General features: G+C 37.2%; 1 protein-coding gene across 1 annotated transcript in view; it reads right to left on the bottom strand.

Annotated features, from left to right (window-relative positions):
• Positions 1-13,500: 13,500 nt before the first annotated feature.
• Positions 13,501-25,794, bottom strand: part of LOC139745280 (alkaline phosphatase-like) — a 28,196-nt gene continuing 15,902 nt past the window's right edge. The window contains exons 4-9 of the mRNA XM_071655680.1: positions 21,823-21,998; positions 20,107-20,308; positions 18,722-18,862; positions 17,452-17,643; positions 17,111-17,248; positions 13,501-13,787 (exon numbers count right to left, since the gene is read on the bottom strand). Of these exons, the coding sequence (XP_071511781.1) occupies positions 13,501-13,787; positions 17,111-17,248; positions 17,452-17,643; positions 18,722-18,862; positions 20,107-20,308; positions 21,823-21,998 (1,136 nt within the window). The remainder of the gene's footprint in view (positions 13,788-17,110; positions 17,249-17,451; positions 17,644-18,721; positions 18,863-20,106; positions 20,309-21,822; positions 21,999-25,794) is intronic.

The raw sequence follows: 25,794 nt of genomic DNA, 5'->3' as shown, positions 1-25,794 counted from the left end.
AACGTATCTTTGATTGGTCGGCCGTAACTGGGGGGGGGGGGGGGGGGGGGGGGGGCTTCCAAAAGAAGAACAGATGATACAATGGGTTATGAAATGAGTCAGGCACATTGCTATGTCAAAACATAAATCAACTATTCTTATGATAGTAATAAGCATGCTGAAACCCCCGTTATGGCTGAAATAGATATGAATATAAAAAAAGCACCCAAACTGAATAGGTCTGTAACGAATAAACCACTTTAGTTTTCGTCATGCATATAATAATAATGGTTTTTTTTTTCGTGCCATAGGTATGGGACGCATTCGAGACATAAGGTGAATAGAAAAACAGCAGTGTTTATCATGTGTTCTTTCCAAAGAGGGGGGCTACCTCATTAACATTATCGTAGTCAGTTACAATATGAACAATATCTCACCGGAATTAGCCTCGGTAATCAGGCTGGTTCATCAGCACACAGCCTTTTCACGTACTGCCTTCGTATGACCGTGGAGCTATACAGACGCTGTGGGAAAAATCACGGACCTACACATAACGAATGGACTTTCAACAAAATACAACCACGAGATCGGCCGCCACCTGATTATGCGCATCTTAATGAGTACATACAGATGTCTCGAAAATGATGATTACTGTTATTCAGTTTCAGTATCTGTTTAGTTTCATTTGTCTGTATACTTGTACAAATATACAGAAACACACACAAATACACAATGAAAATGACAAAATCAGAGACTTCTAATCGTACTCGTAACATGATAAAGACTACAGGTACAGAAAAGGAAATGACATACGTGTGAACAATCATATATTTCAAGGTACAAGGCAGTGGAGGAGACCGTCATCAATAAGCAATGTGCTTGACTGGGATGGCAGCCTTGTGTAACATAATGCATAAGAAAAATCGAAGTTCTAAATGGAACTGAAGGAGGAACGACAGGAAAAAGAAAGGAAATCACTTCAACCTATATTATTTTACATGTGTGGGGGATGGAATACTTTACGTTCAACATATAGGACTATACGGTATAACGAGATAAATACGAAGGGCAGAGAAGGAGATACCTGAAATAGAGACAGGGGAGAAACAATTTTAACCGTGGTTGAAAGATTGGAGCTATATTCTATAATAGCAAACACAAAGAATTTCACCAAGGAGTTCTGTATGTTGAACCTTTGAGCTTAAATAGTAAAGTGGGCAACAGCAGTGGAGATAATACTGAAATATACAACTATAGATTAACGAGTGGAATAATTATTAGTATGATGCTTTGTTTTGTTGTTTTCTTTCTTTAAAAAAAAAGCTTTTAGGTAAGATAATTTCAAACTGCGAAGAGAACATTGCGCCTAAAATCCTCAGACAACGAGTTCCATACATCTGGGATTATTGTCCATAATGTCTCATAGATATAATGTGCTGGAAGAAGTTTGGGAGTTTTCAAATGATAATCAGCTGCATGACGGGTGGAATATTTGGTGAGTGCTGGAGGTGGGTATAGGTGGGTATAGGTAATAATACATAAATATTGTAGTTTGCCATAATGTGTAGATCAGTGATTTTGAAAGTCTTTAAATCATGGAACAGCGAATCAGTGTGTGCTTAATAGTGAGAACCAGTGATAATTCGTACTGCACGTTTCTGTAAAAGCAAAATGGTATTGATTTTGATGGAACCATTGTTATCCCAAACAATATTACAGTAAATATCATGTGAGGCAATATCAATGCGTTATTATACAAATGATGCACAGGATAGAGTGCGTTAGCGAAGATGTAGCGCACTCGAGGGTATCTACAATTGTGAAACATGCACGAGGCGAAGCCGAGTGCATGTTGCACTACTATACCCGAGAGTGAGCTGCATCTCCACTAACGCCACGAAATAATCCTGTGCATCATTTGTTTTATAAAATGGGTCGAAAACTAACAGCATTTTTCACGTACCTTTGTGGGTCAATACCAGTCAGCTACATGTAGCACTCGCTCAAGAATCCCGCACATAATAAGTACTGTACGTATAAGAGTATACGTACGCCACACATGTTATGCACACAAGAAAGGCCGGCCGGCAGCCCGAACTAGAAGTTGTTTACAGGATTGACAGCGCGTATAGTAGCGCGCGACGCACTCGTAACAACTGATTGAGTGCGCACTGCTCGTGTAAACATTGTGACGTCAGGCCGTGTATGATAGTAAGAAATTAATACATGCACACGTGACTCATTTCAGCGCTTCCAATTGGCTACATTCTTGAACCCATTTTATAAAAAGAATTAACAATTTGTTTTTAGTCAGGTGCTTTGTATGTGATAAGACTTAGAATTGTATGCTGTGTCATATTTCATGAGGTGTTTCATTAGCTCACAAAAAAAGAACTCACAAAAAAAAGTTGGAAACCTGAAGTCCCATCTCAACCAAAACTGTATCGTCACTTTAAGTCATGATATCTTCGTTCGTTCGTTTGTTTGTTTGTTTTGTGTATGACCTAGATCAGGTATTTCAAGGCGCAGTATTTTGAAAAGTTTGTGGTATCTCCAGCAAGCTAGATTATACACCATGAAATTAACAACGTACATTAATGTGGAAAAGTTACGGAGGTTGGATTGCCCAAAATAATCATGAACAAAGGAAATTGTCGATTCAAGGAGCAGACGTGTGCATTGTAATGATACCGTCCAAGAGCACCGGTTATGCAAAACCAAAATGTCAAATAAGAAGGGAAATACATAGTTGTAATTAATGTTTTCGGTTTAAAAATAGGCAAAAAAAAATCATGAAAAGGAGCTCTTGCAAGCTCAGTCCTATGTATAGGGCTCTTCTGTCTCCCCCCCTTTTTTTTTCCTCTCTCCATCTCATTTCAAATTACTCGGTATAAATGAAATGTCAACTTGTCAGAAATTCAGCGAAACGTGACTGGTAGCTGCTGGCGTACATTTCCTTCACATTACTGTTAATGTCTTGTAATTGGCTGTTTCACCATTTGCTCTAGCAAGCCAGGCTATTTCGATTTGTAGACGCCATTTTGTATTTTATGTGACGCAGTTAAACACCCTACATACTTGTTTCCAATAAGAGGGTTATTTCAATCTAACTCAGATTTGTCCAATTTTATCCTTCGAATCTTTGCAGGAAATGAACACAAAACGTGTTTGAGATAGGCAATTACTCTCAAGTTTAATGGCTGTACGATCCACCATGGTATCACTAAAACGTGTCGCCCTTCTCACCATCCTGATGACTTGTACAGTGATCTGGGTCCTTCTCTCTGCTCACCGTGTCCGATACCCATTGCTTGTCGTGTCTAGAATGGAACCCAGTCGGTAAGTGCATGTATTCTAATACTTTCGTTAGTATTATTATGTCATGAAGAAGTTTTTTTTTTTTTGTAAATAAAATCATGACCATATGTACAGATGATTTTCGTTTCTTTCGCATTATATTCTAATGTTAATTTTGAGATGACATGAACATGTATAATATAGTTTAGAATGTACTGAAAAATGTGGGGTTCCGCTAATGTATACTCCCACTCTCACCTGTAAATAATCCTTTGTAACAACACGTTGATGATTTTTACTTGTTGCATTATAACATCTTTGTTTACAATGAAACATTCTTGCTTGTCTTTCATCAGGCCAGCTACGAATGTTGCTGAGGTGATCAATGAGACTGCCATGATCATTGGGACCTCCACTGAAAGTCTGGAAGACAATCATTTGACTGTAAGTTCCAAGCGTGTAGGCGGAGACGACAAACCGATTGTGTTTATCAAAACTCACAAAACAGGATCTTCTACGATGACATCCATTCTTCAGCGTTATGGTTACACGCGCAATCTAACTTTTCTCGTGCCGAATGAAGGATCATTGATTAGCTACGTAGACAAATTCAAGGCCTCTAAGGTTGATCCAAGATGGCGTCAAACCATGGGCTATCGCCTGCTCACCAACCACGCGCGATACGACCGAGTCGAAATTTCGACAATCTTTCCAGATGCGTATTATATAACGATCATTCGCAACCCAGCAAGTCAGCTTGAATCAGCTTTCTACTACTTTGACATATCGGATACAATGCCTTCGTCAAAATCAAGTGATAACCCACTCGAATACTTTATGAGAGATCCTATGAAGAATTATATAAATGTACTGTCTAAAGATCTTTATCTCAAACATTCAATGCACAATCATCAACTCTTCGACTTTGGTGTGGATGTTGCGGACATGTACCTACAGAACGTGATAGACAATAAAATCGCTGAGATTGACGCAAATTTTGACCTGGTGATGATTTGCGAGTATTTCGACGAGTCGTTACTCCTCCTGAAAAAGCTTTTCAACTGGAAGATTGAAGACGTCGTGTATCTGCTAAAAGGACGTCGGGCACAGAAGTACAGACACGGGGAGATGAGCGACGCACTGAGAGCAAAAATCAGTTCATGGAATGCTGGCGATGTAAAACTTTACGAACATTTCAACCAGACTCTCTGGAGGAAGATTAAAGCATATGGACCCAGATTTGGCGAAGACTTGGCGATGCTCAGGGAAAAGTTGTCCTCTGTGTCTGAGGAATGTTTAGAGAAAGCAAGAACACCGACTCACATCAGAGAAGAACAACCTTCCCTGAAGAGAAGCGCTCCTGCTTTCTGTAAAGACATGAACAGACTTGATTATGATTTTACAGAGCTGATAAGAAGCAGAATGCATCAGCTTGGGTTACCTCAGTACTCCTTTACGGAGAGGTTTCCTCACAGGAAAACCGCCGCCAGACAGCCAACAAGAATCGTTCGACCAATAAGTATAAAAAAGAGGACATACACGAGAGTCTAAATATTTGCACATAATCCTCAGTTCTTTGTAGAAATCTTTTGGTGGCATATGTTTCTTAATTTCATAATCATCATCATTATTATCACTGTTATATGTATTCACATATTGTGTTCAGGTTTCTTAATTGGCGCGTGGATTAATCGTGAATAAGTTAAGTACGTATGTTTTTCAAAACTTTCCTTTCACATTAGATGCTTTTTAGTAATTTAATTTTCAGAAGCTACTTATTGATTAAATTATGAGTTTTCTGAATCCTCTTCGAATGTGGAAGAAGTTCAGTACACCCACCAATCCCATGCATAACTATACAGTGCAAGAGATATGGTGTGTATCTTTCTTTACTCCAATTGGATGTATTTAATGTTATTATTAGATCTCTGTAACTGGTTTTTTGTATTGATATCCACCTTCGATGAGGCGGAGTACCCACTGCATGCCCGCCTTCCTAGAGCATTGATCTTTATCGCCTCCCCACAAAGACAATTTTGAACTGCGCATGCGCAAAACTTGGAAAAAAATAAAATAAAGACCGAATTATTCTGGGAGTTTTTTCTGCGCATGCGCACCCCCTGTCGAAAAACCGGAATGATATGGTTGTTGTTTCCATGATGATATGGTTTTTTCGACAGTTTAAATGGTACATGGCAAAACAAGGGTTTTTACCTCAAACCGCTCCCCCCGTTTTTTGCACACTAAAAGCCATTACATACTGATAAGGCTATATTATGGGAGTTAAACCATAATTGTTAGTATCTCTCTTTCTCTCTCTCTCTCTCTCTCTCTCTCTCTCTTTTTTTTTGGGGGGGGGGGGAGTGGAACAAATAGATTCCCTGTTGACGAAACAATATTTCAAAGTTTGAATTTGTAAACTGCGGACTAAACTAGCATGATAAATCAAGTGTTCCATAGGGCCTCGATCTAAATATCGTCCGTTTGTGCACAATACGTATTGATTATGATACTCAAATTGTAACATTGATTATCTCCGAAGAGGAATATGATTTAATTTACCTCATTGGACAATTCTTGACCAGATGAATAGAATCCCCTATTCAAGGTAGGAAAACCCGTATAGTCTTAAATCGTATGAAAATGCTCACCAAATTGAGCGTAATGCACCATTTCTTGATGATTATATGAATATGTTTGTATATGCCCTAATGTATATATTATATATATATATATATATATATATATATATATATATGCATACTGTTTGTGTGTGTGTGTGTGTGTGTGTGGCACACATACACACACTATAACTTCTGACCACACTAGCAAATAGAATCAAGTGTTATGGGACGGACATAGGGATTTCTGTTATAGCTCAGTCGGTAGAGCATCGGTCTAGCAATCCGGAGGTCTCGGGTTCGAGTCCGATGGAAACCCATTTCTTTGCTCAAAGTTTTCATTGTTTATCACTTGTTTCTGGTCAGTTTTCCCTTTCTTTGTTTTCATTATAAGAAACAACATATATATATATATATATATATATATATATATATATGTTGTTTCTTCAGAAAGAATCCTTAACTATTTTTGTCATTTGACTTATATTGAAACACCACATCATAATATATTCAAAGAGGCCTAAATGTGGTCATGTTGCTATATAATGTTTACCTCCCTTCACGGATACTGCCCATAATAATCCTCATTTTTCGAATTTAACAATCAATTCCGTGCCCTTCCCTTACATCTCCTCGAACCTGCGAGATAGTAAACGAAGACATACTCTATTGCACTACATTATTATAGTGTAGCAGACTTCTTCGGGACTGTGTGTCTTTGCCCAATGACATGTTTTACGCGACTCGCTGCGTTGACGATCTGGCATAAATGTAACCAACAAAATCCAGCTCAAGACTTTCAGCTTTAAAAGCATATGTCAACTATTTTGGACGTTTCAGTAGATTTATTGAATTTCTTAGAATCCGTTGTTAATTATAGAATTCCTTAATTAGACATGCTCCTATTAGCGTATAAGAATTAGTCACTATAAATTATAGCAAATTGAATCGTATGAAAACAAATTAACATTGCTAATTAGATGTAGTTATATTCATCACCATCGATTCATATCACCGTTTTCCATCGTCCAAACGAACGTTAGAAGATCCCTACCCCCCCCCCCCCATTTTTAAAGATACTTGATAACCTCTCTAAGCTTCAATGGCCACTTCTACATTTTATTTTCTCTGCATGCAATTTTCTCATAATCTTGCCAGCTGCAGATGTATTGTAACCATAGCGCAAGCTGGATCATAACTTTGTCGTTTTTCCTTTGAACTTTTGAGGGTATGGATTTTTCTATTGAGCTTTAGCACGTGTGTGTGTGTGTGTGTGTGTGTGTGTGTGTGTGTGTGTGTGTTCGTGAGCTTACAGATTGGAGAATCACGTTATCCATGATCTTCTCTATGACTACCTGCATTTGTGTGCGTTTCTCCATTTAATATGTCTGGTTATTAATTCACCTTGACATAATAAAATTGTAATACAATGCAATTGCAAGAATAAACTAAAGAATGGATGGATTGCGCCCTGCTAAGCTGTCTTCAGGATTGTGCTGGTCTTCTATGTGCAAGGGGTCAATTTCAAATGAATTTCAAACACGTGGAGCATGACACAATGAAACCAACCATGCAAACAACACAAATCACACTGTGATTACACATTACGAGAACAGTTATGTATTCGGTATAACAAGTGAAACTGCATTTCAAGAGTCCCTTTCGAGAAATCTCTCACCCATCCGAACTAAAGGCCTGATATTACCGCTGTTTCCTTCCTAACCTGCACACCATCATGCAAATACATATCTTAATCATTAACATTGGGAAATCATAGAAAGTACCTCCGTGTCACCTATAGTGCTCAAAATAAGATTGTTATTTGCTTTCTTAAATGCATTATATAATGGTGATATTACATGTGTATTGTATGTTAGATGATAAAGTGTTCACAGTGGATACCTCACTGTACATAGACGAACAAACGTTTACAGCATTCTATTCTTGGTTTTCACGATTAACGATATTCTTAGCTTTCATTCGCAGGAGCGTTCTCAAAGGAATATAATTAAAATAACAGAGAAATAAAACGGTCAAATAAATCAGGGACGCTCACCTTATTCAACATTACATACCATAAACAGAAAATACTTTTAAGGGATTCTCATTTCAGTGCCTGACGAACAACTTGATTCCAGATATATAGGCATATGGACTTACTCATATGGGATCATTTTCCCTGTTTTACTCTGTATTTTTTTAAACGTTCTGTATACCCTTACTATTATAGCAGATTCATAAACTATGTTTTCTAGTCAAACAAAGGCATTATGGAGTTATCTCAATTCTATGTTCACTTACACTATCAAATGAAGTCGACAAGGAAAATCCTAACATGGTAATGATTTTCCTAAATATTCGACATTGTAGGCATGTATTTGTCGACAAGACAAGTAATTCTGGAACTTAAAGTAGTGGATGTATGGCTTAATGATAACAAATTAGCACTGAATGCGAAGAAATGTGAATTTCTGATGATAGGTTCGAGGAAACGAATCAAACAAGCTTCTGTTCCAAGCATTTATATAGGACAAAAACAAATTCAGCGAGTACGAAAATGTAAGTACTTAGGGGTCATGTTAGACGAACACCTGGACTGGACTGCTCAAACAGAATCTGTTATCAAAAAGGTGAATAAGGACATTTACTTACTTAAGAGGATTAAGGCTTTTATAAATCAAAAGGTTGCATTGGTGTTTTATAAGTCCGTAATTCAGTCTAATTTTGATTATTGTGATATCGTCTGGGGGACTATGGGGATAGGATTAAAGAACAGACTTCGAAAGTTACAAAATCGTGCCCTTCGAGCAGTTATGGGCGTAAACTGGAAATTTCCCTCCGAATCTATATATCGTGAACTGAAAAATGATAGATTTGAAATTCGGGGGGAAAAGCGAACTCTTTATACAATGTATAAGATCGCACATGAAATGTAACCTCATGTTATTTGTAAACTTTTTTTTTCAATTTAAGAATACAATATAAGTACAATCTTAGACACCAAATGAACTATTTTCAAGTTACCAAAAGTTCGTACTGAATTCAAAAAAAGAAGCTTGTCGTTTAGTGGTGTAAGACTTTGGAATAGTTTAACGAATGAGATAAAAGGGCTTGGTTGGAAAGACTTCAGGAGACAGGTGAATAATTTCATAACGTTAATATTTGAGTTTAGTAAACACCGGAGACTAGTATAAATAAGTGGGGGGGGGGGATTATTCTGCAATTAACTTATTTCATTTGTGTACTTTATTATGACAATTATCTTAAATTTTGTATAATCTCTGATAATTTTATTCTGTACATATTTGTATAGGTCTTAAGTTTTGTACTTTTGTTATGCTGTTTGTTTTGTTTTGTTTTGTTTTGATTTGTTTTCTACTCATTTTCAGTTATGTAACTTTTGTATTGTACAATTCATTGTGTATCGTGTATTATTAATTCACGGACTGGCTGAAAAACAGCCCCCGGCTGAGCCCGGTACCGTGGCAAAATGAAATAAATGAATGAATGAATGAATTCTCAAACCAGCCGAAGCTTTGCTCAGAACCAAACACCCATTATATTATGAGTGTAGTTCTTTATCGGACTACTGCCCCAGTGCCAAAAGCCCTTTTCACGTCAATGAAAGCTGCCCCAGTGAACCGGCCTTTATCAATGGCATGCAAAGACTCATCCGATATTTTCAACAGTGAAGTGGTGGTTGAATGTTCTTTTCTAAAGCCTGACTGGCTGTATAGGAGAAAGTGTCTCATTCAATAGTATGTAGCGGGCAATCCTCTTCCTGAACTGCACAGACAGACTAACAAGTAACAGCCTTTTGTAATAATGTATACTTCACATGATACAGGATGCGTTTATCAACTCCTTTTCTCGGCAAAAACAGGTTTTCCAAACAGCTTCCAAGGAATTTTTACGAGTTGATAAACGCAAAGCTGTTTTGAAAGCCCTTTCGGAAAGCCTTTTCGAAAGGGTGCGTTTATCAACTGTAATTTTTTTGGCAGAAACAGGTTTTCCAAATAGCTTTCAAGGAATTTTTACGAGTTGATAAACGCAAAGCTGTTTTGAAAGCCCTTTGTTCGGAAAGCCTTTTCCAAAGCCGCAAATTTGTGGCTTTCCAAACAGGTTTCCTAAACAGGTTTTCAGAAACCTGTTTGTAAAAGCCTTTTGAAGTTGACAAACGCAAAGCTGTTTTGAAACGGCTTTGAAGTATTGTACTGCAGTTACGGACAATGCACGCCTTATATGACCTCTTCTCACGGGTCATATTGCGCAATACAGCTGTGCAGTGACAGGCCAGTTATCGTGTTCGCGAAGAGTTGATAAACGCAATTATTTTGGAAGCCGTTTCTAAAGGGCTTTGGAAAGGGCTTTGGAAAGGGCTTTGGAAAGCCGTTTAAACAGGGGAAAGTTGATAAACGCAGCCAAAGTCTCATGCCGCCACTCAGAAATATTTGAAGTATGTGCTAAACTGGAGCTGCCTCACAGATTAGTCAGTGATGACGTCGCTGCTTCATCACTGACATTTATGTTGTTGCACGTCGTGATGATTTGAGGTTCCGTTATAGATTACACACTCAGAGGTTTGCAAACTTTGCCATTTGCATGTCTTGTTTTTAGCGCTTAGAGACATTTTATTTTAATGCGGTAATGCGCTTTATGAATATTGTAAATTTCATTATTATTATTGTTATTATTATTATTACCAATACTTTTATTATTATTCTGAGTGTTATGGGACATCCTTCATTTAAAGTATCATTTAAAGTAATGATATTATTTCGATTAGTTTTTGTTCAATCTCATGGCAAAATCAACTTCACTCATTTATTGTGTTCAATCGCTGATAATCATGATAAGTAGGCCCTATTCTATTTCATTCGTACCATGACATAATTGCGATTGACACTTGGCCACATGTTGTGTTGGCTTCCATAACCCTCCCCCCCCCCCCCACACTTTAAGTAGTGTCTGAGCAAGTGTTTATCACAATTTGTGCAAAAAATGAATGAGGCCATGAGAAACAATTTTGAGATGAGGCATTATGGCATAACTTCACTTTTTGTTGCAAGACATTATTAGTAGTATTATCCATACATGCCATAAGAGCGTTCGTAATCTCACTGTTCCATGTGATGTCCGCTATTCTAAAAGTTGATGTTTGTTTATAAATAAAAAAAACACTGAATCTTCAGTTTTGCTTATAGCCTGATGTGAGATAAAGTAAAGCATAATTATCAATTTTGAAGTGATTCTGGAGGCGATTTTCAGATTATGAATGAAATACATTGTAGTTACGTTTTGCGGTTTGTATGACATTCTAACATATATTGTGAACTGGCTAAAAAAAAAGAATGTAGGTGTCTTCAAAGCTGCAGATTGTATTATTGTACGTCTATGTGTATTTGTATTTACTTGTATATGTAGTGTAAATCGATTTGCCATAATGTATTTCATTGATAGTTATATAGCATTATAGTTAATTTTGGGTCCATATTATACGCTGGTCGGGAAGGAAGGCCTCGAGCCTCGATGATTAGGGAGTTTGCATGCCTTTTTCTCTCCTGGCAACTAGCTGTACGCACCTGGAATCGCCACATTATTTGTACCATGTAATATGACTTTTTCCTTGTATATTTAACGCTGAAATACCAAATGAATGAATGAGTGAATGAATGAATAAGTAAATGAATGAATGAATAAACAAACAAATAAATAAATAAATAAACAAATAAACAAATCACCATCATCAATAAGTCTCTAATACCTCGGTCACAAGACAAGACTTCTGTGTCATTGTTACTTTGCACTTGAAAAGTCGTAACTATACCAGAGCGAGAACAAAATTCGATGTTACATCTTTTCGAGAAGTTCATAAATATATTGCCTGCCTTTTGCATTATAGAACACCTCCTGTGAATTATCACACTACTGAACTTACGTTCATTAGACGCACTAACCAACATTTTCATCGGATTAATACAAGATAGTTAACTTCTCCATGCCAAAAGCAAACCTTATGTTTTCCGCTTTCCTTCGCTATTACCAAAGCTCATCTACCGGATTATACTCGATGAGCCTATAAGCTTAATTCTTTGGACAATGAAAACCGATTTACTGTGAGTACCACACAACACTGCTATAAAGGATGGTAACTAATCCGCTACAAACGAGGAAAAAGATGTCTCACTTCAACCATTCGTCCATAACACAGGATCCTTGCTAACCATTAATATAATTATTGCATTATTGTTCGTCACTTTCCCCAACTAGCAAACATTTGCATAAAAGACAAACGACAAATCAATCTTTTCAATATCTTGTTTCTTTAATATACGATTTTTTTTTGTGTACCACGTTACCGTCTTATAACATATTCATCAAGCTTGTCATTGTCCATGAAGTTCAGCGTTACATGGAATTTAGACAGTTTGCATTTTTGTGCACGCATATGAAACAATATACAAAATGATCCAACATCATATAGCTTAATAACCCTACTCAGCTAAGTAAAGTCTAAACAGAGCTGTTCTACCACAGGGTCCAGGTAAATCAAGTTTAGGGAGAGCAATAACACACCTAAATCGTTTCAGATCAAAAGAAACAAGAACAAGATAAAGCGAAAAATATACTTTCAATAAACGACAAAAACTGATACCCTCTACTGATCAATAACACAGAATGCAGGGTTTCTATTCACCACACTGTTTCAATATAAAAAGAAAGGCGGCGTCGATCACGCTGCTAAAGGTTATATTACACTGAAGCCATTATCATGACGCATGTTCGCTGTTAAATCAAATTTTCTATATAAGAACTGATGATTGTGGCTGTATAGGAAGTGTTAAGCCACTGACTGACGATTAGATCAGATTCCTTTGTAAGATGTATACAGGCCTACAAACATGCCTCCACCACTTCATGCCGATATATACATACACATAGTTGTGTAGTAGCGACCTTGATTTGATATGTCCGAGCATAAAGTTTGGTTAATAATGATTAAGATACGTGTATATTCGCCATATAAGAATAATGCATAAAGTGTATTCTATCTAAAGGGATGGCGGAGTTTCGGTTGAGATGGGGCTACAGGCTTCCAACGTTTTTCTTTTTTTATGATGACTTTTTTTTTTAGATTATGAGAAGCCTCTTAGGAAATGATGATATCCAAAACACAGCAATCCTAATAATTCGTGGGACCCACCTTTTGTTACAATCAGTTAGTTTCACTTTCTTTTGGGATATCTCAGGCATTTCAAAACCAATTTTCGTCAAATTAACTTTGAATTCCTCTTTGAATTGTATTTTCTTTTACATTTCATATATTGGTTTCTAAGTATCTTGCAACAAAAGTTAAAGGCCGAATCCTCACCACAACCAATACTATCCATCCCTTTAACTTTCGAACTGATGTTCGTGCTATTTTGAAAGATATTCAATTAAAGACTTACTACATTTTCAGTTAGCGAATGAAGTTGCTTAAAAAAGGAGAGAAAATCTCAATGTTACTCCAAAAGCATTAGTCTACAATCCATCATACAGTTATTTCCATTTTTTTTTAATCTCATGCGTGCCTGTGGAAGACACAGTAGTCTTCAGAAAACTAACGATTGATAACATGGCCAGCGATTGCAGTAATCACAGCGAGACAGATCAGTTTGATTGAAAGTGGGCTACTCGTATTGGCATCATTCGAGTCCCTTGTGCACGCGTTGTCGACCCTGTCGCCGTAACAAGCAGCGAAGCGGACCGCATGGGCGATGTAGTTTTGTTCTCGGACACCACAGAAGAGATGTGACCAGGGGCCGCTTGCGTGAACGCTGACATCTTGGCCGCCGTGGGTCTCTTCGGACAAGGGGGCGATCGCATCCTGCATGAAACCATCTGCGTCTGGAGTAACACGAAGCACATTATGAATGAAATCAAAGGAATTGTGTATACTATTGGTGGAGATGAGGATTGGGCTTTTAACCTTTTGCGAGCTACCAGGAAACCACTAATGAAATAGTACAGAGCATACCATTCTAAGAGGAATTCAAAGTTTATTTGATGAAAATCGGTTTTGGAATGGCTAAGACATCCAAAAACAAAATAAAACAAAGCAATCGAAATAAAATAGATATTGTTATCACCAGACAAAATTTGTCTGTGATATTATGAAAAAAAAAGAGTCAGCTATATTATCGATAGTGAACAACGCCCAGGGTGACTTTCAAGTTTACAGGAAGACCGGTGAAACCGTGAGGAATTGTATCAGAGGTATGAAAGTGATTGACGTTTATATATAGTTACTGGATTTCCGCCAACTGTTGATTATATAGTGAGCTTTTGTATATGACATGCTGACTTTCCATCAGGCTTTGTCTGCTTTATCACCGGATATATTCGTGTCAAACCAATGATTAGTATTTGTTCATTTGGGTTTTAGTCCGCGGAGGAGCCGGGGCGAAATCTAATGGTATTTTTTTATATTCATTTGTTTATTTATTGATCTATCTATCTATCTATCTATCTATCTATCTATCTATCTATCTGTCTGTCTGTCTATCTATCCATCTATCTATTTATTGCCGCGGTTGTCTTTTTTTTAAAGTTAGACACTTGTATTGACTTTATACCGTTCACCTATATATCTAACTGACCTGATCTCATCGAAACCCAGACCGGATACACACATTAACCTAAGATCATCATCTGCAACCCAACTTAAACTTGGCCCTCGCACCCACAATCGTTATGGTGACCGTGCTTTTTCCGTTTGTGCCCCCCTTCTTTGGAACACTCTCCCTAATCACATTCAGACCTCCACCTCCGTTGACATCTTCAAAAAGAAACTTAAGACTCATTTATTTTTAGAGCAGAATTAATGATTATGTAGGCCCTGTATGCATTTGTAGTAAATTATTTGTTATTCTAAGCTGATTTGTATGTTTGGTTGTTTAGCATTGTAAAGCGCTTAGAAACATGTTGTATTAAGCGCTAAATAAATATTTTATATTATTTTTTTATATTATTATACAAAATGTCTGCAAATGGTTTGCTCTATTGCTAGATAGAGAGTAATGAATGGTCTATGAAGAGATAAGGTTAACTTCATTATATACTTTTCGATAGACCAATAGACAACTCCGACAGTATGAATAATGTAGAGTAACTATTGATACACACATTTTGTATCACATTTTATAGCTTGAACTTCTTTCATATTGTCTAACAATATAATCTGAAAAGATCAGCATTTGTTTGTTTGTTTGTTTGTTCATTTTTCCATCTGAGAAGATGGCTAGATATTACTACTCTGTATGTGATACTTTGTATTGTGTATCACTTTTGCTTCCTTCTCATTTGATGGAAGCAAAGTATAATTGAATGAACTGAATTAAATTGAGCTGAATCGAACTGAATTGAATTGAATTGAATTGAATTGAATTGAATTGAATTGAATTGAATTGAATTGAATTGAATTGAATCGAAATTCAAAGGGGATTTTTAAAACCGAATCACCGACACTGGTATTGATGGGCAGATGAGAAAATTGTTGCTGACCAGAAATGCGTTGTCAAGAAGAGGTAAGATTGTAAGGTTGTAAGGTTGCAAGCCCGGGTTGTAAGGTGTGTTGAAAGGGGTGCACGTCACCAGACCGACTCCTATGAGTCATACAGCCTATGAGTCATACAGCCCACGAGTTGTACAGATCACAAGTCATACAGCCCATTAGTTCGACACCAAAGTAACAAGGCCCACGAGCCCGACACATTAAGACCCGTGTTTTATCTGTCGATCTCGTGGGCTGTTTTTACCTAGTGTCGAACTCATGGGCTTTATTTGCCTAGTGTCGAATTCATGGGCTGTATGATTCGTGAGCTGCATGACTCATGGACCTGTTTTCAATGTCGAACTCGTGGGCTGTATGACTCGTGGGTGTCGGTCTCGTGGGATGACCCCGTTGAAAAGATGTAAGCGCGCTTATCAAATGAAGAAGATGTGTGTGATGTAGGGACGAAAGAAACCATACCATGCGTCAGGTGTTAAGCTACTAGATATACCTCCGAAAAGGGTAAATCGTAAACCTTGCGCTAGTAAGCTTAAAGGACAAGTTCACCTTCATAGACATGTGGGTTGAGTGAATGCAGCAATATTAGTAGAATACATCAGTGAGAGTCTGAGCAAAATCGGGCAATCCGTTAAAAAGCTATGAATTTTTGAAGTTTCTGCTCAGTCACGGCTGGATGAAAAGACTACTATAGCTTGTGATGTCACATGGGTACAACGATATAAAAAAAAATAAGAAAATTCAACATATTTCAATTTTTCTCGCATAACAAAAGAATACTCCACTTCTCTCTTTCAGACGTCGGGGGGAATAATATTACCCTTAACATACGTCAGTAGCAAGTCGAAGAAATGTGCATTTTATTCAAAAAGTAAAGTTTTGTGAAATTCTCTTTTTATTTTCCTTATATAGTTGTACGCATGTGACATCATACACTGTAGTAGTCTTCTCGTCCAGCAGTGACTGCGCAGATACTTAAAATATTCGTAACTTTTAAATGGATTGTCCAATTTTCCTCAAACTTTCATTGATATGTTCTACTTATATTGCTCCATTCTCTCAATCCTTATGTATATGAAGGTGGACTTGTCCTTTAACATGCTTAATATAAGTAAAATTCTAATGTCGATACAACGTATTGTAAGTTGTTATACATTGGTAAAAGGTAGTTAAAATGCTAATGACTGAATTAGTAAAGATTAATTGGGTCGGCTCGAATAGACGTTTACAAGGTTAACGACGTCCACACAAAGTTCATTGAAAGGTGGACAGCCGCAGTGCCTGATAAGCTTGATATAATAAGTGTAAAAAAAAAAACCAAAATGTTTTTCATGGTTTCGTCAACGAGGAAAAATTTTATAACAGTCAAACCCTTATGTGAAATTTTCAGAAAACATTTTGTCAAATATAGGAAAGATTGAAAAGAAAAAGGTTTTTGTTATAGGAGGGGTTTGTATCATTTTCTTACAACTTGTTAATAATGATTTATTAGATGCATACTCCGTATTTGTATGAACTTTTGTTACAGGGTAGATGGAAATAAAAGCACAATTGATTTGAAATCAGTTGATACATAGGACCCAAAGTGAAGTTCATAATGGTGTGGATAAGCACAATTATTAGTTGGTCGCCTGAGACCACAACCCAGCCTTGCACTTACAAGTGTCTGTATCAAGATGGTTCGGTCGTTTGCCCGTCCGGTTGTAGCTTTCTACAACCTTCTCTGCCCCTGGTCCGTTGGCGTAGCTGAGGGTGAGGTACGGCAATCCATCCGTCCCATTCCAGTAATCATCAAATCCTATGCATTTATTGCCAGACAAGAGAGAAAAAACATGAAGGAGATGAAATTCATGAAAAAAAAATCGGATGATATCGTACCAATAAGATGAGGTTTGATTATGTAGGTCCTATTTTTTTTTTTTATGATTTACCCAAGTCTTTGTTTACCAGTGTAGGATAAGATAAAGAAAATGGAAGCTGGGAGTGATAAAAATGCCTCACCGAGAATAGGATTTCCTCTGGTCGGATATCCCCCGAAAGAAAAGGTGTGGCCGTGGTCTGCAGTCACGATGATCAGGGTGTCCTCGGTGCTCGTCAGGTCGATGGCGGCAGCAACAGCAGCATCTAACGCGACGGTATCGGAGAGGGCGTCCTTTGCTACGGTGTCGTGATGGGCGTGGTCGATGCGTGCAGCTGAGGCAAGGACAATGCACGACATTAGCTACTAGTACGTGATGATGATGTTTGTGGAAACAATGTGACATCAATTTGACCCATATACTTGTTGCACACTTTCATAGAAACAAGTGATTTCATTTTAGAAATGTAGGGTCCCTTGTTTTGTCTTGTTTTTGTTGCTTTTTTGTTTTAAGGAAATGGAATGTTTTTGACACGCCGGTAAATCACAAATATTCTCGTCTTTTGTGAATCTCCACACGACTCTTTCCCCATTTTCCTTTACATTCAAGAACCTAAATTTACAAAGACAAAGAGGTTTTTGTTGAACATAATCAATACACATGCATACACACAAATAGTTTGATAAAAGCATAATTGCTATATAGTTGACACAGGTTGTAAGTATGATTTTTATATTGCCCATTGGTGCATCAACATTTTGTCAAGTTGTTTGTATCTTCGCTGCAAGTTATCTATTGTTTTTATACTTCAGAATATACTTTCGTTAGCAGTGGTAACAAACGAAGATGAATGCTGCGATGGGAAGAAATCATGGCAGAAAAGCCATCTGTGATTTTTTGCGCTCGGCACCCCATCTTAGATCTTACTGCCTTTTTGTGTTGGTCTCCTCTCATTGACCATTTACATCCTTTAATACGTCTACCGCACATAACCGTTCACTTAATTAGATTTGATCTTTGCAGAGATATCGCAGGGGTGAGAGCCTAGCTCAATCAAGATTATGAGCCATCAAAGAGCTTACTTGTAAAAATTAATGAATGAATAGATAAATAAATGAATGAATGAATGAATGAATGAATGAATGAATGAATGAATAAATAAATAAATAAATAAATAAATAAATAAATAAATAAATAAATAAATGAATAAATAAATAAATAAATAAATAAATAAATAAATAAATAAATAAATGATTGAATGAATGAATAAATAAATAAATGAATAAATAGATAGATAGATAGATAGATAGATAGATAGATAGATAGATAGATAATGAATAAATAGAGCGAAATCGAGCAGATTTTGATCAGGGGGAAAATGGCTGCTTGAATGCAAACAGGTATAGACAAACCTTCGACGAGGAGAAAGAAGCCGTTTTCGTCTTTCTGCAGGATCTCGATAGCTTTAGTCGTCATCTCAGCAAGAGAGGGCTCCCCAGCTCGATCGTTCGGCCGGTCATTATCGTATCGCATGTGACTGGGTTCGAACAGACCTTCACGTAAGAAAAAGGTGGAACTGATTGCCCTGCCAAGATATCTATAATGACGTATGGAAGAAGTTTCACAGCTCGGTGCTTTTTAGTCTAATTTCAAGATTTTGATTATCCTTTAAAAAAAAATAATATGCACTCGTTTTTACGACGACGCACAAAGAAACCTGAAACAGTGTAAATACTATAAGAACGACATACCCATACTATACATCAAACAGTACCCTGCACCTGTATCTTCTTATCTACAAAGCTGCTGCTAGTGTCACGATGCAATCAATAGCTTATCATCATTATACCACATGAGTAAATTGTATAGGCCTGCATTACTCCATACAAACGGATCATACAAAATAATTGATAAACATTCAGTCATAACATTGCAATAATTCAACCGGTCCCGGTTTAACATCCCTTTCATACCAGCTGCTGAACAGTGGATGACGTCCGGATGACCGGAGGTCGTCCACTGTTCATCCTGGACCACTGTAGGTATGAAAGGTAACGCGAAAAAGACTCCCTGCTATGGTGAACAGTGGACGAACAGTGGACGCGATGCGTGCTAGACCGTCTAGCACGAACAGTGGATGAACTTTGGATGTCGTTCCGGTATGAAAGGTATCCGCACGAACACAGGACGTCGGCCGGAACCGGAAATCCTAGAACGTGCTCCTAAGCGCGCGCTTTGCATCAATAATCTGCAGTAATAAACAATTATAAAGTATGATTTTCACATTTTAATCTTAAAAGCTCATCTTAACATTTTGACTTGATTTTAATTGTATAATAAACTGCAGCAAGAAAGAAAGACAGAATCAATTTTAAAAGTAATATCGTTGAAGAATTCGCTGCATCGTCAGGCCAAACTCACCCGAGCGCGCTCGAACACACTCCAGACGAGCCTCCGGTATGAAACGGAACTCTATCCGCACCTCGATTTATACTCCAGACTTCATCTGTTAGAAGCTTTACGTTTTGAAATTTGGTTTACATTGTTTTCTATGCTTGATACAATGTTGTGTACTGTTGTTATGTTTCTAAGATGTCGTATCTTATTATTTTCTTTTGCATTCAGAGGCTTTTATCGCACATGGTGATTTATCATAGCCAAAACTAAAATTATTGTTGCTTTCGTTGGTATTTTTGTTATTTCGAAGTTGTTTTGTTGTTGTTGCTGCTGTTGTTGTGTTGTTTGTTTGTTGTTATTTTTTTTCCATCATCATCAGCAAACGTTCGTCATGACATACCCAGCAAAAAGTCTGTTGAGCTTGGATCAACGTCGTTAAAAGCTGTCTTGTTCCAAACGTAGATGGCGCTCTCCTTGCCAGATTGCCAGACTTGAGTGAGATCTTTCCCATCTGTACGCCTCCCAGTCACTCCATCGGGGCCGTACTCGGGATCGGGCTCGGACGTTGGGAGGAACACTCGTCGACCTCCTCCAAGGATCACCTGGTGATGAAGAGGAAAGGAGCGAGACAAATCTCAAATTAGCATTTACAGTTGTACAGAAACTGCCATGTGAAATGAGAAGGCGACTTGTTAGCTTGCAAAGGGGCCTTGTGAAGGACTGACGAGCGAGTCGCCGACTTCCTATCGGAATAAAACTCTTAAATATGGACCTCGTACATACTCTCTCACCCACTAGCAAGAGTCAATGGCATAATTTACCATTTGCAGACGCAACAAAAACCCAGCATTAGTGCTTCAGAATAGTTGTAAAATGTGAGTTAGGGATAGAAATAACCAATGTAAAATTTGAACCCGTATAATCGATGTTAAGTATTGTTAAATATAAAAAATGTGAACAATAATTATAATAAAGATGTTTCCATATTAAACCGTCTACAGCTATGGTTTAATGAGAAAAATAGTGATATTTGCTTATATTTTAGGCTTTATTGCAAAAACTGTATATGATAGGATGTTATGTGATACAACTGACCTATGCATCAAAAGTGATATCTTGAACATTTTTTAAATCGCTGTTCCCAAAAGTAAACAGGACCTTTAAAATTGCCAGCTACAAAGCTGAGTAAGTACCCCAAAAGCAGTGTATAGACATGATTTAGAAGCATACAGTATAGCAAAATTGTGGAGTGAAATTAAAAGAGAAAGAAACTCAAGTATCAAAGTATGTCAATTTAGTGACGAAAGCAACATTAGTTGAACACATCTGTGAAGTTTTAGGAAAATCGGATAATCTGTTCAATATTTTTGAGTTTTTAACTTCGGAGCTGCCATTGATGAATGAGAGGACTCAAACATTTCGTAACGTCACTCTTGTACAACGATGTATAGACAACACATAAGAGAAATAATTAGCTCGCTCACTGCAAAAGCACTCAAGGCTTTCAGAGAAAAAAAGGAATTATATTATTCTAAGTATACGTCAGCATCAAGGGGATGTGCACTTTTCATAAAAATAAATTTTTGTGAAATCCTTTGTAAAACTTTTGAATGAATTGTCCGATTTTTCTCAAATTCTACTTATGTGTTCTTTTGATATTGCCGCATTCACTCAATTTACACACACACACACACACACACACACATATATATATATATATATATATGTATATATATATATATATACAAAAATGAATAACAGCAATAATTAGTTTCTGCTCGGAGTCCTAAGAAAGTACAGAATCACAACAGTAGGTCGATGTAAAAACTCCGTTACAGACGTAAATCTGACGAATTTTCGCCCATAGGGCTTTGTCAAGTCAATACATTTGACACTTTATTTTAAAGCAGATCAATTATTTTGATCTGCTTTAAAATAAAGTGTCAAATGTATTGACTTGACAAAGCCCTATGGGCGAAAATTCGTCAAATTTACGTCTGTAACGGAGTTTTTATATTGACCTACTGTTGTGATTATATATATATATATATATATACATACATACATACATACATATATGCATGTATATACATACATACACACACACTGGACTTACGTTAATGAAGGAGTTGTTGTAGACCAGCTGACTGGCAATGTCTGTACATCCGAGTGCTAACTGGTCGGCTGGCACCTCATAGTCACCTTCCCAGTTTCTGTCCACTGAGTGTGCGTACAGGGAGGCAGGGGTGGCGTGCGATACGCGTGCAGTGGAGACAAATCCTGTGGCTTTCCCTTTAAACACCGGCAAAGTAAAACAACATCGAGTGTTACAATGATATATTGAAAGGAGATAATGGTGCTTCTCATAGCCAGCTACTTTAATGAAGTCAGTGACCATGGTGATGAGGTCAGTACTCTATGCCTGTGCAGAGAGGATGATGGTAACTGAGGTAGACGAAGTGGTTTCGATGACATGTAATATACAATATGGGTTGTGCTATCTCACGGGATCTTGGTGGATTGCAGCTCTGGTAGTAGTCTAGTTCTGGATCCCTTTTATCGATTCTTTTTTCGCCAACTAGCCGAGTGACGGCGCGATGCCGAGAACTCTCGGTGCAGCAGTACTCGGGATTGCGCCATCACTCGGCTCAACTCGTATGTAGTCGGCGAAAAAAAAGCATCAACTAGAGATTGTAATTTGTCATCACTGACAAATTAAGGTGATCCGATTTTTTTTTATCAATGATTCGAGTCCTGATTGCAATAGGCATGACCATACAAGTTCCATCTGTGTTTAGAGACATTGGCCGTGTGATATTTGCATTCTCATTTAGCAAAGGGAGTCATATCTGCCATGTTTGGTACCAAATTCTGCATACACTATAACAAAGAAACAGCAACAAGTACATATGACTTTTGACCCACCTTTGCACTCCCAAGATTGCATCTGATGAAATAGTGGTTATTTTGTGAAATGATTCTCGCGACATCGTCTATACGTGTGAAAAATATGGGAAAGATATAAGGACAGGTATTCACCAAGATACAAGATGAAACATTTATTATCTTTGACCCTAATTTACATATCCAAGATGTCCGATCTAGTAGTTGTTATCTCATTAAATAATGTACGTGACATGAACTAAACATGTGGGGTGATAGGGCGTGTTTTTCTTGAGTTATTGCAAAGGAAGTTGCAGAAAGAAAGAAATATCTCAATACATAGAAGATAAGCTTTAATTTCGACCAAGTTTTTTTATTGTGATGCCGACAACGTATGAAAAAACGAAGGGCACAGTTATGGTAGCTTAAAGTCTCAGCTACAACATATTAAAATCTGGGAGAAATTCACCTAAGGGTAAGTGAGCTAGTGCTCGATAAAGACAATCATGTCAATTTTCACATTTAAAAAAATTCCCTCCCATAGAGATAACACGTCATAACGAAGATACAAAAAGAAGTACATATGACCTTTGACCTCAATTTGCACAGACAAGATGGCATCTGAGTAAAAAGTAGTTATTTTGTGAAATGATCCTTGTAACATGGTCTTTGCGTGTGCAAAATATGGGAAATATAGTACAGGTATTCACTAAGATACAGGATGAAACACTTATGACCTTTGACCCTAATTTACATACCCAAGATGGTGTCTGATCAAGTAGTTGTTATTTTATGAAATAATTTACGTGACATGAACTTAACATGTGCAAAATATGGAAGTGATAGGGCGTGTTTTTCTTGAGTTATTGCAAAGAAAGTTGCAGAAAGAAAGAAATATCTCAATACATCGAAGATAAGCTTGAATTTCAACCAAAATCTTTGACGTGATCCCGACAGCGTATGAAAAAATGAAGGGCACACTTACGGTAGCGTAAAGTCTCAGCTACAACATATTAAAATCTGGGAGAAATTTACCGAAGGGTAAGTGAGCTAGTGCTCGATAAAGATAGTCATGTCAATTTTCATTTCCAGAAAAACTGCACTCCCGTAGAGATAACACGTAAACTGGTCAAATTTGACAAGATTACTTTCAATCCATTTTTACGAGGTGATACCGTTATCCAATCAAAACTTTGTAATTTTCTGTTTGTAAGAACATTAAATAAGCTACAATATACTGAAATCTGGGTGAAAATTGACAAAGGACTAGTGAGATATGCTCGAATAAACTTGAAATTTGATGACGTCATTTTGAAAATTCACTTTTTTTACTTTATTAAGAAATTTGATATCTTTTAATCATTTTGTCAGCATTACCACCCCATGAAATGACATGTACAACTCATCAGCTTTCAAAATATGTAAAGAAAATGGGGGGTCACCGTCCATCCTGACGAGTAAAATCGGATTTAAAATTGGCGGTTTTTTTGCATAGTTGCACTGTATATCGCCATTGACGCGCGCGCGGAATTTAAACTTTGATTGGCCCGTATGACGTCATATTGAGTCGGATCGACTTGAAACTTGGTAGAAATATTCCTTGACATTTCAGACATTCGATCCGTGCGATAAAACGGGAAATTTCTATTGCATATGAGCTGTGCGTGCGTATATGCGCGCGCGCGTACGCGTCCGTCGATTTTTTTTGAAATGCTGTAAATGACCTGAAACGTGTGCAAAACAATTTTGAGGTTGATTAGAGCATGTTTAAATTTCAACGCGCGCGTACGCGCTCGTTTACTATGAACGTGACCAAATTTTATGAAATATATCAATAGACCTTGACTTTAACTATTTGATATCTTAATTTCATTCAAAAATTCCGTTCCATTAATGAGATATTGATGTAAACGTGATTTCAGATAATGACGTCATAATGACGTCACGGTCAACTGATCACATTGATACACTAGATCTGTCGTCCATAGGACATGATACATACATGGTATAAGTTTGAAAGTGATAGGTGGGGGACTTTTTGAGTTAACCGCTGCACAAGATTTGAGGAGAAAGAAATAAAGAAGACTAGAACCGGAATTTGTCAACACTGACAAATTAGGTGATCCGATCTCTTCCAAAATCAATGATTTGAGTCCTGATCCAAATATTCATGACCATACAGGTTTCATCTGTGTTGACGGGACATAGGCCGTACGATGTTTGGATTCTCATTTAGAAAAGGGAGTGAGACCTGCCATCTTTGGTACCGAATTCCGTATACACTAACGGAAATACAGAATGAAGTATATTTGAACTTTGACCTCACTTTGCACACCCAAGATGGCGTGTAAGCAAAAAGTGAATATTTTATGAAATGATTCTTGTAACATGGTCTTTGCGTGTGCAAAATATGGGAAAGATAGGACATGTATTCACCAAGATACAGGATGAAACATTTATGACCTTTGACCCTAATTTACATACCCAAGATGGTGTCCGATCAAGTAGTTGTTATTTTATGAAATAATGTACGTGACATGTACTAAACATGTGCCAAATATGGGATTGATAGCCATTGTTGTTGTTCATCTATTGCACAGAAAGTAGTAGAAAGAAAGAAAAATAAAGAAAAAATTATGTTATTTTATAGAAATTTGAAGGAGAAGCATAAAAAAATCAGAAAAAGATAAAGTAAGGAAAGGGAGATTAAGATTAACTAAAGAAAAAGAAGAAAAAAGTGTTTAAAAAATTTAAAAAAAAACTAGAGATTGTAATTTGTCATCACTGACAAATTAAGGTGATCCGATTTTTTTTAATCAATGATTCGAGTCCTGATCGCAATAGGCATGACCATACAAGTTTCATCTGTGTTTAGAGACATTGGTCGTGTGATGTTTGCATTCTCATTTAGAAAAGGGAGTCATATCTGCCATGTTTGGTACCAAATTCTGTATACACTGAATAACGAAGATACAGCAATGAATACATATGACCTTTGACCCACCTTTGCACTCCCAGATTGCATCTGATGAAATAGTGGTTATTTTGTGAAATGATTCTCGCGACATCGTCTATACGTGTGAAAAATAAGGGAAAGATAGGACAGGTATTCACTCAGATACAAGATGAAACATTTATGACCTTTGACCCTAATTTACATACCCAAGATGTTGTCCGATCTAGTAGTTGTTATTTTATGAAATAA

The sequence above is a fragment of the Diadema antillarum genome, unplaced genomic scaffold (genome assembly GCF_040938485.1).
Source record: "Diadema antillarum isolate AM-2024a unplaced genomic scaffold, OU_Dant_1.0 seq00001249_RagTag, whole genome shotgun sequence".
Taxonomy (NCBI): domain Eukaryota; kingdom Metazoa; phylum Echinodermata; class Echinoidea; order Diadematoida; family Diadematidae; genus Diadema; species Diadema antillarum.
This window is presented reverse-complemented; position numbering and strand designations above follow the sequence as displayed.